Genomic DNA, 16010 nt, shown 5'->3' with positions numbered 1-16010 from the left:
TCCTCCAAGTGCTTCCTTAGTGTCCGTAAATCCTCCGTCAATCCCTGGGTGAACACACACACACACACACACACACACACACACAAACACACACACACACACACACGCACACACACACACACACACACACACACACACACACACACACACACACACTGGCAGGTCGACCGGTCAGGGCGCCGTCAGATCCTGACAGGACCATGCTGAGGACAGACCGGAGGCACCACCCCATGACATGAGTGAGATTATGAGAGCTATTGCTAGCTCTGAAAAGAGGATATTGGACCGTATCGATTCAAGCACGAAAGATTTATTATTCCAGAGGTTGGGACATATTTTTTCTGCACCTGCATTTTGGTACCTGAATGGCAAGCTCGCAAAGTCATCTGCTCTTCGTTTTATAAGCTGGAATGTTAAAGGTATAAATAATCCGGTTAAACGCACAAGGGCTTTTACTCATTTAAAATCATTGAGATCCGATGTTGTATATCTGCAGGAAACACACCTCCGATCAAGTGAACAAATTCAACTAATTAAACTGTTTCTCTGCTTGTCTGCATTGCCACAAATTGTTCTATTTGGTGATGTATCATAGAACTGTACTATATAGTGTATGTAAGTTTCTGTGTTTGCTAGTAACTACCATCAACCTAAGGTCTCAGCTAATTTATCTTTGCAGAGATGTTCATTTGATTGTAACAGCAGTAGGAAAGAGCAGTAACAAGAGTAGGACAGCTAAGCTAATTATGGCTAAACATTTGGAATTTAGTGAAAGCAAAAATTGACCTTGCAAAGATGGATAGGTTTATTTAGAAAGTCAGCTATTTACATTTAGTGTTCGTCCCAAGTAGGAGATTTTGAATTGAGTCTAAATTGACCGCAAATTTACTTACATCAAAACTTACAAATTTACATCAAAACTTCTGAAGATGCAGGTCTCTGTGCAGCAGCTGAAGTCTGTGGTGTAGAGGGTGAAGAGGAAGGGGGAGAGGATGGTCCCTTATGGTGCTCCTGTGTTGCTGATTACCTTGTCAGACACACAATGTGGAAGACGCACATATTGTGGTCTTCCTGTCAGGTAATCAACAATCCAGGACACTAGAGAAGCATCCCCCTGCATCGCTGTTAGCTTATCACCAAGCACTGGAAAAGTAAAAAAAAAAACATGAACCTCACAGTGCTCGCCGGCTGGTCCGGGTGGATGTAGACACGATTGAGCAGATAGATGATGGCGTCCTGTGAGACGGGGCTGGTAAGCAAATTGAATGGGATCCTGATGTGGTCTGACAATGGGTGAGATCTGGTCCAGGATGAGCCTTTCCAGGGTCTTCATGATGTGGGAGGTCAGTGTCACAGGCCTGTAATCCTGGGGGCCACTGGGACGTGGCGTCTTTGGTACAGGGACGAGGCTTGATGTCTTCCACAGCACTGGGACCCTCTTCAGACTCAGCATGAACAGTTTATGGAAGACTCCACAACGCTGGGGGGCACAGGCCTTGAGGGGACTCACTCCATCTGGTCCAGCAGACTTGCCTGAGTGGAGTTTCTTCATTTGCATCTGAACCTGGTAAGCATTTAACACTACTACACTGACATACATAATTTTCAATTTAATGAAGTTAAAAATTTGTTGTCTTATTGTCAGTTGTTATTGACAGCAAGATTATTAGAAATATATGAAAAAATGTACATTAAATGGGAAGTTCAGGAGCTGAATCAATGACAGTTTTTTTTTTTTTCAAATGAAAGTGACAAAGGTGCAGATTCATACATAGATGCTGTCATATTAACAGATGTTAATGTGTGAAAAGGGCTTTAACCCTCCCATTATGATGTGGGTCGAGTTGACCTGATTTAAAAATGTAAAAGGAAAAATTGTTAAAAGTACTTTTTAATACAAAATTGCTGTTTGGCTTAAAAAATGTAACCAGCTTGTAAAATGAAACTGGTTTACCTGGCAGCCAGAGTGGAGGCTAAAGGCGACTGAAACTACTTCTTTCTTTGCAACTGTGAGACATATTATACACACACACACACACACACGACAGTAATGCTTGGCCCAGTGAAATTGAATGCTGATTGAAAGTACACCTTAATTATCAACTAAAAGCAAAAGAGAAAAAAAACATAAGTAATATTTTTTAAAGACATTACTGAGAAACTTTCCAGGATTCGCCAACTGATGGATCAGTGGGTCTGAATTTCCAGTGCAGTCTCTCATCAAGTATGTTAAAATTGATGATAAAATTCAACAAAACTACAGGGAAACACTCTGGAAGATTCTGCTGCTGCTCATTTTTCTCCAATTCCAACCAGAAGTGCCACCAAAAAGCAAAGGTTTCCCAGAAGGTACACAGCGATCAGGCAACTGTCACCTTTGACCTGACAAAAAAAGTAAAATTATATTAGAAATACTCCATCTTGTGGCAATCAGTGATTGCTTGCTTTTATATTTCTTTCAGCTTACCAATGCTGATTCCATTTGATCAGCAGTATCATCTGAAACCCAGAGCAAAGAACAGTGAAATATTGCAGGGCACATTAACTGAAGTGAACTAAAGCAGTCAGCTATGTTTTTAATCATTTTATTTATACAGGTTGAGTTATGATATTCGTTTTAAGCTTTAACAGAAGAAGAACAATTTGAAATCAATTTAAATAAAATTGAGTCGAGTTGAGTAGTTGTGGTGATTGAAAAAAAACAAAAAAACAACAACTTTCAGAACGATAACAATGTGCTGGAAGCTCTATGTAAACATTTAGCATGTCAAGTTGCCATTGGTCATGGAAAGTGTGTGCGGCACGGGGGGGTAAAACATTTTTTAAAAATCACCAAACATTAACCAGTTTTTGTAGACACAAAGAGGTTGTGATCATATTTTTTTTTAATAATTTGTGTGACTGAGCCACACATTGAGCCACAGCATTGTCAAACTACACGTGTCCAAAATTGGATAGTCTCAGTTGAGACATTTCAATGCAAGTTCTCTCTGATAACATTAGGTTGGTGGTGCATGAGCTGAGCCTTCGTGTATAGTATTCCCAGAGTATTTTCATGCATTTAATAAATCGAAAGATAAAGATTCCTTTGTCGCTGTACTTCAGCACAGTTAAAGTGTAACAGCTTTTGTTCCAGCAGACTACCATTGAGACATTCTTACGCGTTTTCACTCATCAATTCATAAATACCAATATTTGATGCTGCTGTGTTATACACAGAAAATCTTGTGATACAGTGCTGTTTATTTTACCCATCCAACCACATTCTGAGGTGTACAGGGGTTATACTCTTCGCTCAGTCAGCTAAATGCTGCTGAACTGATCAGGTGGCTCTTCACCGTGCAAATGGACTGTTGGGTCTAGATTGGTTTTTGTCATTAAAGTGTATATGGGTAGTGATGATTTTTTCCTTCATCACTGAAATGCAAAAAAAAAGGCTTACCTCTGTGTTTAACTACCCAATCATGGACCTCCAAAATGATGATGAAGAGAACTTCCCAGGCAAAGAAGCCACCCATCACTTTCAATAGCCACCCATCATCACTGTCAATCCTGTCCAGGCCTGTAAATATGGCTGCCACTGTGTGACACAAAGAAGCAGGCATTTTAAGACGAGCAGCATGGGTGACAGTGTGTCTGCTATTGAAAATGTTAGCATATATGCAAGATGGTAGAATGAAGTAAAACACAAGCTTACCAGCTATAGATTTTATTACCACCGCATTTAAAAAATGTGTCCAGTTGAACAGATACCTCCTATCAAAGAAAAGAGAAGAACTATAAAATCATCAGCTTCTGAAGTTCTTGTCTAAGATTTCTCCTGCATCCAATTTATGAAAACAAGTATCATTACTGAACATACAATTTTACTAAATCTATATTTCACTTAAAAAATATTTCATTTACTGAGTCTGGCCTCCAAAGCTACAACCAGGCTATATTTATTAAAAGTACCATTATTACTAAGAGGAAGGAATAACTTTCACGAGTCATGTGCAAATTAGTTTCCTACTTGGTGTTTCAGTGTGAAAGTGTGCTCTGATAAAGCACATGCAGGCTACACTTTGCAAAAGTTTGAAATTTTAAAAACTTTTATGGCTGAAGTATGAATACAACTCTTAGGGTTATCAAATAACTTTATAACCTCACTTTGCCGAGTGAGCAGTGCATTTAGTCATTAAGCATGTACTGCCCCATTCCTTTGGTTTATCGTGTTTTCAAAATTTGTTAAATAATATTTGAACAGAGTATTCTTAAATGTGTATAGGCATGATATAGTATATTAATTAAACACACACAGATGGATACATACAGGTGATGTTGTGGTCCGCAGCGCAGCAAGGCCCCGATAGGCTGGATGAGTGAGAGGATCATAACCAGGCACCCCAACACTGGATGTGCTCCCTGGATACCAAACACATTAACAGTGCTAATCATGGGGCATAAATATCAGTCTGAGAGCTGAAACACACAACTAAAGAGTGCTTAATGAATATCAAGAGAAAAGAAAAAAAAACACTTTGAAGGGGTATATTAATCTTGCCTGTGGATGCAACTTGCAGACTGGAGGAGCTGAGGATTGATCTATGGACCTTCTGTTTGATAGATGACTTGCTCTACTACCCAAGTGAAGGTAAAGCCTCCACAAATAACCCCAGAGTGAAAAGTACGAGTACCTTTGAGAGTACCATGAGAACTTAATCATTTCTAGATGTACCTCCCATGAGGGGCACTTCTGCTCCACTTGCCTTTTGTCTTAATGACTTGCAATATTGGCTTATAAATATGCACCAACTTTTTGTCATCTCCATAGTTTGCATTTTGTCCTTTAGGTTTTACATGGTGTCGCTATTCTCTTCTACAATCACATCACAACCAAAAGCTGGAGATGATCGTCCTCCTTCAGTCTGGTTTTGCCAGAGGGTCCTACTGTTACACGGGAGTTGTTTCTGCACACCAAAGCCAAGGGTTGGAGGGGTCCATACCTGGTTGGTATGGTTATCGCATTCATATTAAGTTGAATTATATTAAACTCCCTTGGCTCATCCTTCTAATGTAAAGCACCATGAGATGACTGTTTTATAAAAAACTAAAGTGAAACTAACTGGATGCAGCCCACAGATTCCATTTATCCCTCAAATTATTTCTTGAACCTGTTCATATGTGGATTGGTTGTCAAAAGGCATAATGTTTCTGCATCACTACTACAACTGGTGGAAGCAAGCTTTTGGTGATAGTGGGAAGGAAATATTCCCTTCTTTTCTGTTAGAAACCTCCAGCAGAACCAGGCTCAGGTGATGCAGCCATCTGCTGCAACTGGTTGGAGGTGATGGGGAGACACGACAGGCAAAATGTTATGGACGAGAGCCAGAGAGTAACTAAGGATTAAATGCAAAGTGGTGTATAAACACACTCTTTGCACTTTCTAAGCAACAGGTCTTGCATAGGTGTTTGGACTATTTAAAAAAATGAATGGCTGATCATTTTCTTCAAACAGAAAACAAAGTCCTTGTTTGTGCCTAATGTAATTAAAACTCTTGATGTCCACGCAATATCAACTAAATCTTCAATGAGGAACGTTTGGAGTTCTTTTTAACTTAACTATTTTGATTGTGAAGCACTTTGCAGAAATGATCTTGAAAAGTGCTATATAAATACATTTGTACTTAAATATAGGGTTTAAAAACTGGGATTAAATGAAATCTAAATGTTGCAACATAATTTGGAGGGTATTTGCATTCATATAATCAACAATTTGTATTCAACAATTACCCCCAATTCTGTGTGAACAACACATAAAATTTAGTTGGAATAAATAAGAAAATAAATATTATTACAGAGAAACACGGTTTTATCATTTGATTGTCGCTGTAATGAATAGTACAAAACCATAACTTAACTAAGATTCTTAGAATCTAGCAGAGTCAGTGTACTAACCCCAGACCAGTCCTGAGAATGAACGAACACAAGGATGAAAGCAATGATTGTGGCTGCTACCGTCAGACACATTGCTCCAACATGGACCTGGAGGAACACAAAGAATACAGCATGATACTGTGGCAGCTAAACCAATACATTTGTCCAGATAACATTAGGCTTGGACCAAGCTGTCTTACAAGTCTATTATATCTTGGATTGGATTGGATATCTGAAATTACTTATGAAGTTAATATTTTTAGTCATGAAATTTATTCTGGAAACACACCAAGTTTAAGTTATTTTCAAGCCTAGTTTAGTTTACAAAAACTTTGGTTCCACATTGAAAAGATAATACATGGTTTTGTCTATGATGTCTCACCATAAACCAGAGATCTTTGTCGCACATTTTTTTTCCCTTGGCCATTTTTTTTAGATATCGGGCAACCATCATGCCGAGTGATCCTGTGGTCATCCAGGCAATCAGCATGAGTGATCCTGAAACACAGTTAAATATTGAAATTCTCTCCACTTCTCTTTGTTTTAGGAGTTAAGATGAATTTCTTCCCCTGGAGTAAACATGTGGTCTGTCAACTGACTAAAAATTTAGAGCAGAAACATTTGACAGTAGTCGTCAAATTCTGGATTTAAACTAATGAGTCAACAGAGCAAAGGTAATATAGACAGTGAGCAGCCAAACAGCAACCTTGGGCCAAGAAACTGAGTCCATTGCCATAATTACAGGTATACCATTAGCAGAAAAGCGGCACAGAAATGTTTTTCACATCTTCAAAATTCTATTAGTTTTCAAACATCTGAAGATTGTTATAAATTATTGTTTTGCATATCCTTGTCTCATGAAAAAGGACAGTTATTGTTAAGAGACCACCCATCTAATGTGTCCAACCTCATCCACTGTTTTGGTTCCTTGTTTGTGTAACTTGTGTCTGTGAAACATGTGCAGTTCAATTTAAAGGACTGCAAGTCTACTCAGTATTATAGATTAAACACTTTAATCGTGCTAAAAGTACAAATGAAATGACGTTCCTGGTAGCATTTATCTTCCAAGGACTTTCAAATCATTTAGCTGTGAACAGCTTAGCAAAAAATGACAAAGGACTTTGCTGAGATTATTTTGGACTAAAAAACATTTTTATTTTACACGTATCACTTTGTGCAAGGTCTTACCATGAGCTTTGATGATATCAGGAACATCATCTTTGCCAACAACAAGGGGATTATTAATATTGATCCTTTTATTGCTGGTGAAGGTACCCATATGGATTCTTATTGATCCTGTAGGAAAGATATATCAAAGTTTACAGACACTTGTATATGTGTATGCATGTGTGAGTGTCACACAGGATAACATTTAACCATACCAACATTTAAATTTGTGATGTCAAATATCATTGCCAGATTCGTCTCTCTGTTGTGATGTCAGATATCAATGCCAGATTCGTCTCTCTGTTGTGATGTCAGATATCAATGCCAGATTCGTGTCTCTGTTGAACAGTATCCGGGTTTACACCAGCCCACCAGATTTCTTATTTGTGTTGCCCTGTAGTAATCCTGTAGGCAAGGGATGCCTAATCCTCCTTTATCTTTGGGAAGCTGAAGTGTTTTGAACTTAACTCTTGGCTTTTTACCCGCCCATATAAATCTTGAGAGGGTCCTATCCCACTCTACAAAGTATCTATCAGGGTTTTCTATAGAAACAGACTGGAATAAGTTTAATATCTTTGGGAGCATATTCATTTTTATGATGTCCACTCTAGAAGAAATGCTTAGATAGACCATCTGCTAATATTTAGCATGATATCTTTTTTAAGTAGGGGGTAGTTGATTTCTTCCAAGCTAGTTATATCCATTGATAAGTTTATGCCCAGATATTTGATAGTTCTTTTGTCCCAGCTTAGTTTGTATTTGTTGAGCAGATTCTGGGGAGGGCTATAAAAGCTACTAAGAACTTGTGTTTTTTGTATATTCAATTTATATCCCGAGTATAGCCCATACTCCTTTAACACTGACATGAGCTCCATAAGTGATTCGGTAGGTTTTGATAAGTAAACCAAAATGTCATCTGCAAACAAGGCCAATTTCTGCTCACTTCCAGTGATATTAATCCCTTTTATGTTACCATTCTGCCTAATCCTTTCAGCCAATGGCTCTATAAAAATAGCAAATAAGAGTGGACTCAGTGGGCATCCTTGTCTTGTGGACCTTTCAAGCTTGAAAGCATCTGAAAGTTCACCGTTAATCTTTACTTTTGCAGTTGGGCTATTATACAAGGCCCTCAATATAGTGATGATGGACCCATTAAACCCATGGATTTTTTTTTAAAATATGAAAAAAATGTAACTTTTTCCTTCCGTCATACTTCAGAAATATAATATATTAATATTTTGAACATTTTAAAACATTTAAGTTTGCTCGTTGTATTTATAAGATCCTACATTGACGTGCTCCACAATCATTGGTCAGTCATGTTAAAATCCATTATCAGTGGAAAACAAACCTGATCCTCTACTAGAGGCGATTGTGCAATACCTTTTAGACATAACACTCAGCAAACAGTTATTATTAGTTAAAGTCAGTGAGATTTGGAGTGATACATGACACATGACGGAATAAGACACGCAGACTTAGCATGACGAGCCGACGAGGAACACGTACACTGTGAATACATACAGAGGGAAAAGGGGACAGGAGATAAGACATGGACATAACTAAGCACAAACAGAACATGATGGCTGGGGGGGAAACACACGTGACAGAAGGAATGGGTCACAAGGGAAAAACATGTAAACGAGACGGGAGAAAAGGACATTACTGAAATACATGAAGGGCCAGGGCTGGGACAGCCAACCAGTCACAGACAAAGAGCCACATCATACACCTGGGCGCACATGAACATCACCCATCCCTTCCTCTGTCCTGCGTTCAGTTTAGGGTATCGAACTCAGGACCCTAGCCTCATCAGGCCGGGGTCTTTGTGTGGAGTCTGGATGTTCTCTCGAGCTTCCTCCCACAGTCTAGGGACATGCAGTTAGTGGGGGTCTTCTCGCCCCGTTCACATTCACACAGAGATGAATTGAAGATCACCTTGTGGTTAGTGCCTTCTATTCGATGTACAGACTGAATAATAACACCTTCTAATTAGTTCTGTCTCCTATTGGTGCTCTTCTACGAGTGATCAGTGCTTGATGGCTTACTAAGCTTAACTTTTTTCCACAACATTGATAACAAACACACACAGAACAACAACAACATATGTTATCTAAAAAAAACTTGATTGGACCAAAGTTTTGATGTTCATCCTACATGTTTATTGAGATTGTCTAATGTCTGCGACGGTATCTTCTCCCACGTCTGCGGACACCCGAGGCCTTGTGGGGTCTCTTGTGTCTGCGAGCGGGGCGAGAAGACCTCGCATGTCTGCGTCTATACCTGCGTCGTGGCATTGTCCAAAACGGCGGTACCTGCTCCACGTCACGGGTTCTATTTATGGACTCACCTGGCAACTTTAGTGATGTCACTGCTGATGTTGTCACTGTTGGTGTGACCTCATGACTCATTCATGCCATCTGAACTGTGGTGTAATTATGAGGTCACAGGGGGACGTGAATTTATTCACAAAGTTGATAGAGAGTTTGGGTCATAACTCAAAGACGCAATGATGCAGTCAAATCATTTGGAATTAAATATCTCTGTCAGTGCGCCCCAGGGTGGCTGTGGCTACAATGTAGCTGCCATCACCAGTGTGTGAATGGGTGGATGACTGGATGTGTAAAGTGCTTTGGGGTCCTTAGGGACTAGTAAAGCGCTATGCAAATACAGGCCATTTACCATCTGTAAATTACAAGATTTAGAGGGTTCTGACATCACAGTCATCTTTCTGACATTGACATCCAGTCTCTCTGTTGTGATGTCAAATATCAATGCCAGATTCGTCTCTCTGTTGTGATGTCAAATATCAATGCCAGATTCGTCTCTCTGTTGTGATGTCAAATATCAATGCCAGATTCGTCTCTCTGTTGTGATGTCAGATATCAATGCCAGATTCGTCTCTCTGTTGTGATGTCAGATATCAATGCCAGATTCGTCTCTCTGTTGTGATGTCAGATATCAATGCCAGATTCGTGTCTCTGTTGTGATGTCAAATATCAATGCCAAATTCGTCTCTCTGTTGTGATGTCAGATATTAATGCCAGATTCGTCTCTCTGTTGTGATGTCAGATATCAATGCCAAATTCGTCTCTCTGTTGTGATGTCAAATATTAATGCCAGATTCGTCTCTCTGTTGTGATGTCAGATATCAATGCCAAATTCGTCTCTCTGTTGTGATGTCAAATATTAATGCCAGATTCGTGTCTCTGTTGTGATGTCAGATATCAATGCCAGATTCGTGTCTCTGTTGTGATGTCAAATATTAATGCCAGATTCGTCTCTCTGTTGTGATGTCAGATATCAATGCCAGATTCGTCTCTCTGTTGTGATGTCAGATATCAATGCCAGATTCGTGTCTCTGTTGTGATGTCAGATATCAATGCCAGATTCGTGTCTCTGTTGTGATGTCAAATATTAATGCCAGATTCGTCTCTCTGTTGTGATGTCAAATATTAATGCCAGATTCGTGTCTCTGTTGTGATGTCAGATATCAATGCCAGATTCGTCTCTCTGTTGTGATGTCAGATATTAATGCCAGATTCGTGTCTCTGTTGTGATGTCAAATATTAATGCCAGATTCGTGTCTCTGTTGTGATGTCAGATATCAATGCCAGATTCGTGTCTCTGTTGTGATGTCAGATATCAATGCCAGATTCGTCTCTCTGTTGTGATGTCAGATATTAATGCCAAATTCGTCTCTCTGTTGTGATGTCAGATATTAATGCCAGATTCGTCTCTCTGTTGTGATGTCAGATATCAATGCCAGATTCGTCTCTCTGTTGTGATGTCAAATATCAATGCCAAATTCGTCTCTCTGTTGTGATGTCAAATATCAATGCCAGATTCGTCTCTCTGTTGTGATGTCAAATATTAATGCCAGATTCGTCTCTCTGTTGTGATGTCAGATATTAATGCCAGATTCGTGTCTCTGTTGTGATGTCAGATATTAATGCCAGATTCGTCTCTCTGTTGTGATGTCAGATATCAATGCCAGATTCGTCTCTCTGTTGTGATGTCAGATATCAATGCCAGATTCGTCTCTCTGTTGTGATGTCAGATATCAATGCCAGATTCGTCTCTCTGTTGTGATGTCAGATATCAATGCCAGATTCGTCTCTCTGTTGTGATGTCAAATATCAATGCCAGATTCGTGTCTCTGTTGTGATGTCAAATATCAATGCCAAATTCGTCTCTCTGTTGTGATGTCAAATATCAATGCCAAATTCGTCTCTCTGTTGTGATGTCAGATATCAATGCCAGATTCGTCTCTCTGTTGTGATGTCAAATATCAATGCCAAATTCGTCTCTCTGTTGTGATGTCAAATATCAATGCCAAATTCGTGTCTCTGTTGTGATGTCAGATATTAATGCCAGATTCGTGTCTCTGTTGTGATGTCAAATATCAATGCCAGATTCGTGTCTCTGTTGTGATGTCAAATATCAATGCCAAATTCGTCTCTCTGTTGTGATGTCAAATATCAATGCCAGATTCGTGTCTCTGTTGTGATGTCAAATATCAATGCCAGATTCGTCTCTCTGTTGTGATGTCAAATATCAATGCCAAATTCGTGTCTCTGTTGTGATGTCAGATATCAATGCCAGATTCGTCTCTCTGTTGTGATGTCAAATATCAATGCCAGATTCGTGTCTCTGTTGTGATGTCAAATATCAATGCCAAATTCGTCTCTCTGTTGTGATGTCAAATATCAATGCCAAATTCGTCTCTCTGTTGTGATGTCAGATATCAATGCCAGATTCGTCTCTCTGTTGTGATGTCAAATATCAATGCCAAATTCGTCTCTCTGTTGTGATGTCAAATATCAATGCCAAATTCGTGTCTCTGTTGTGATGTCAGATATCAATGCCAGATTCGTGTCTCTGTTGTGATGTCAAATATTAATGCCAGATTCGTGTCTCTGTTGTGATGTCAAATATCAATGCCAAATTCGTCTCTCTGTTGTGATGTCAAATATCAATGCCAAATTCGTGTCTCTGTTGTGATGTCAGATATTAATGCCAAATTCGTGTCTCTGTTGTGATGTCAAATATCAATGCCAGATTCGTCTTTCTGTTGTGATGTCAGATATCAATGCCAAATTCGTCTCTCTGTTGTGATGTCAGATATCAATGCCAGATTCGTCTCTCTGTTGTGATGTCAGATATCAATGCCAGATTCGTGTCTCTGTTGAACAGTATCCGGGTTTACACCAGCCCACCAGATTTCTTATTTGTGTTGCCCTGTAGTAATCCTGTAGGCAAGGGATGCCTAATCCTCCTTTATCTTTGGGAAGCTGAAGTGTTTTGAACTTAAATCTTGGCTTTTTACCCGCCCATATAAATCTTGAGAGGGTCCTATCCCACTCTACAAAGTATCTATCAGGGTTTTCTATAGAAACAGACTGGAATAAGTACAATATCTTTGGGAGCATATTCATTTTTATGATGTCCACTCTAGAAGAAATGCTTAGATAGACCATCTGCTAATATTTAGCATGATATCTTTTTTAAGTAGGGGGTAGTTGATTTCTTCCAAGCTAGTTATATCCATTGATAAGTTTATGCCCAGATATTTGATAGTTCTTTTGTCCCAGCTTAGTTTGTATTTGTTGAGCAGATTCTGGGGAGGGCTATAAAAGCTACTAAGAACTTGTGTTTTTTGTATATTCAATTTATATCCCGAGTATAGCCCATACTCCTTTAACACTGACATGAGCTCCATAAGTGATTCGGTAGGTTTTGATAAGTAAACCAAAATGTCATCTGCAAACAAGGCCAATTTCTGCTCACTTCCAGTGATATTAATCCCTTTTATGTTACCATTCTGCCTAATCCTTTCAGCCAATGGCTCTATAAAAATAGCAAATAAGAGTGGACTCAGTGGGCATCCTTGTCTTGTGGACCTTTCAAGCTTGAAAGCATCTGAAAGTTCACCGTTAATCTTTACTTTTTCAGTTGGGCTATTATACAAGGCCCTCAATATAGTGATGATGGACCCATTAAACCCATGGATTTTTTTTTAAAATATGAAAAAATATGTAACTTTTTCCTTCCGTCATACTTCAGAAATATAATACATTAATTTTTTGAACATTTTAAAACATTTAAGTTTGCTCGTTGTATTTATAAGATCCTACATTGACGTGCTCCACAATCATTGGTCAGTCATGTTAAAATCCATTATCAGTGGAAAACAAACCTGATCCTCTACTAGAGGCGATTGTGCAATACCTTTTAGACATAACACTCAGCAAACAGTTATTATTAGTTAAAGTCAGTGAGATTTGGAGTGATACATGACACATGACGGAATAAGACACGCAGACTTAGCATGACGAACCGACGAGGAACACGTACACTGTGAATACATACAGAGGGAAAAGGGGACAGGAGATAAGACATGGACATAACTAAGCACAAACAGAACATGATGGCTGGGGGGGAAAACACACGTGACCAATAATAGTAGACCTGTGCTACATTTGTCCAGCTAGGCAACACATATTTCTGCATAAGAGATACATGAGACACCCTTTAAATAAGCAAATTTCATGTTTAAAACATGGAAATGCAGCCAAAATGGACCATACAATGACCTCAGTGAACACATCAGCACATAAGTAGAGATAAGGAAACTCAATCACATTAGATATTAATATTACTATGAGTAAATTATATATATTATATATTCTGTTATATGGTTTAAAGAATACAATGTGATAATCACACAGGAGAACGCTGTTTCCAGTTATACAAATTTATTTTATTTCACTATTAAAGAAACCAATTATGTAAATAAAAGCTCACCACAAGAACATCTCCCAACCCAGTCTTACAAAGTTGCAGTTACAATAAAAAATGGGTAGGGAACATGAACTGTTGGTGAACTAAAAAACAATCCTGGTGCTGATGCTTGTCATTGAACGTTTTGGACAGAGCTCTTGATTGAAATGCCTACCGTTGTGTGTAGGCATTTCGGTCCAGATGTTATGGAGTTCAGTTCAGCTAAGATGTATTTCTAAAGCACCGGATCGCAAAAATAGCCGCTTCTCGGCTGTTTATATTGTAAGGTAAAGACCATACAATATAAGAGAGAAAACCCCCCAACAATCAGATGATCCCCTGTGAGCAAACCCTTGATGACAGTGTCTGTGAAGGTTATCAGTCATCAAGGCCATAGTAGTCTAAGGAGCTTGGAAAGAAAAGCGCCTGGACTTCTTTGAGTTAAAGAAGTCCAGGCGCTTTTCTCCAAGCTCCTTAGACTTGGTGACGGTGGGAAAGAAAAACTCCCTTTTAACAGGAAGAAACTTTCGGCAGAACCAGGCTCAGTGAGGGGCGGCCATCTGCCTCGACCGGTTGGGGGGGGGGCACAGCTGTTATAACCCCTGACGCAGCATAGCTTCTAATTCTGAAAGATACGTAGATACCTTAAACCTGCACTCTATGCAGGACACCAAGCGATGACACGACTTGCAGTACTATAGGAGTCTATGCAGAAACAGTTTTCTCTCTTGAATCTCTGTAATTTTTTTGCTACTGAGTGTCTGGGTGCAGTCACTCATTTTGGGCCAATTAAATCAAATGAACTTCCATTGTCTAAGTTATAGCCCTATTGAACCTGCGTTAACCAGGTTTAATAGGGAGGGCCAAAGTCGTAGTTGTGCTAAATTTCCTCGAATTCTCCTCGGAGATTTTCGAGTAGCTTCCTTTGTTCTTGAAAGTTCTTTTCCATTTGTCTCATCGCTTCCCGTCCATTCCACATCTTTTTGGTAAGGTCACTAACCGTATTTTCTAAGGCCTTATTTTGTTGTTTGAGTATGTCAACTTGGACATCGTAGTTGTTTATCAGATTGTTATGTTCTTCCTGTGAAACTTTGGGAGTCTGAGCTTGGGTTTGCAACGCCATGTCTTCTGTTTTCAAGGCTTCCTGTAAATCATACTGATTTTTCTTGACCTCTTCAAGCTCTCTTTTCATTTCCTCAAATTCATGGCACAACAACTCCTTTTCTCTGTTGGTCACTTCAAAATCATGTTCGGAGTCTTTCTCAGTGGCTTTGGAGATCCGTGATTCTCCTTTCACACCCTCATCGTGTGGTTTCAGTTCTTTTTGAGAATCACCACTCCTTTTGGAAAGCTCCTGGAGGTCCTGTTCAAGAAGTTCGTTATGCCGCCTCAATATGTCAATTTCATGTGCAAAGCATTGGCGTTCCAGGGTCTGTCTGAGCTGTTCACTGTCCGTTGTTTTGTTTTCCTCATTCATGATCCTTTTTCTTTCTTCACTCTCTTGTAACTCTTTAAAGGCTGTGTTTGCCTGATGGAGCTCAGTTTTAACAGCCTGTATTTCCTGTTGCATGTCATCTTTTTCCTTTTCAAAGTCCCTTTTCAGCTCACACATGCGTTTTACCGTCACATCATTTTCCTCTCTTAAAGACTGGTTGTCCTTTTCCATGTCTCCCACTTTTATAACCAAGCCTGTCTTGCTGCTTTGCAACTCTCTGATTTCTGCCTCCATTTCCTGCATCACCTCTTTCTGTTGCTGGATCTCTTTGGTTTTGGAGCTGTTTAAATCCTTTAGAATTTGGTTCCAATATTCCAGCTCTTGAATTTTGAAGTGAATTGTTTCATTCTCTAGTTGCAGGTCTCTTTTCCTCTTGTTTTTAGAGAACCCACTTCGTTTGAAGAGAACTTCAATGTTTTTTTGGAGAATCTTGTTCTCATTTATGAGCTCTCTTTTTTGCTCCTTAAGGTCGGCGTTCTCGACTTTAAGGTCACGTATGGTAGAGTTTTGTTGTTTGAGAGTTTTATTCTCATTTTTCAGCTCTTTGATTTGCTGTTTAAGTTTTTCGTTCTCGGCTCTCATGTTGCATACAACAGGATTTGACAGACTCATATTTCAAATTGAAGTTGATGCTAAATCTCTGTACCAA

The 16010-nt window shown here is 39.2% G+C and overlaps 1 protein-coding gene across 1 annotated transcript; it reads right to left on the bottom strand.

The window, feature by feature from the left end:
* Positions 1 to 304: 304 nt before the first annotated feature.
* LOC146564870 (ferric reductase 1-like) lies at positions 305 to 7251 on the bottom strand. The gene is made up of 8 exons (XM_085292664.1): positions 7105 to 7251; positions 6299 to 6414; positions 5938 to 6024; positions 4313 to 4404; positions 3698 to 3756; positions 3443 to 3580; positions 2468 to 2499; positions 305 to 2382 (listed from the first exon to the last, which is right to left on the bottom strand). The coding sequence occupies exons 1-8, from the start codon at positions 7193 to 7195 to the stop codon at positions 2293 to 2295; spliced, it is 705 nt and encodes a 234-aa protein (XP_085148790.1). The 5' UTR covers positions 7196 to 7251; the 3' UTR covers positions 305 to 2292.
* Between the last annotated feature and the right edge of the window lie 8759 nt (positions 7252 to 16010).

The sequence above is a fragment of the Mchenga conophoros genome, linkage group LG11, assembly GCF_057382185.1.
Source record: "Mchenga conophoros isolate Kocher_MC1m ecotype Shallow Benthic linkage group LG11, M_conophoros_male_GT1.1, whole genome shotgun sequence".
In the NCBI taxonomy this organism is placed as follows: domain Eukaryota; kingdom Metazoa; phylum Chordata; class Actinopteri; order Cichliformes; family Cichlidae; genus Mchenga; species Mchenga conophoros.
Note: the sequence above shows the minus strand (reverse complement) of the source record. Positions and strands in the feature narration are given on the sequence as shown.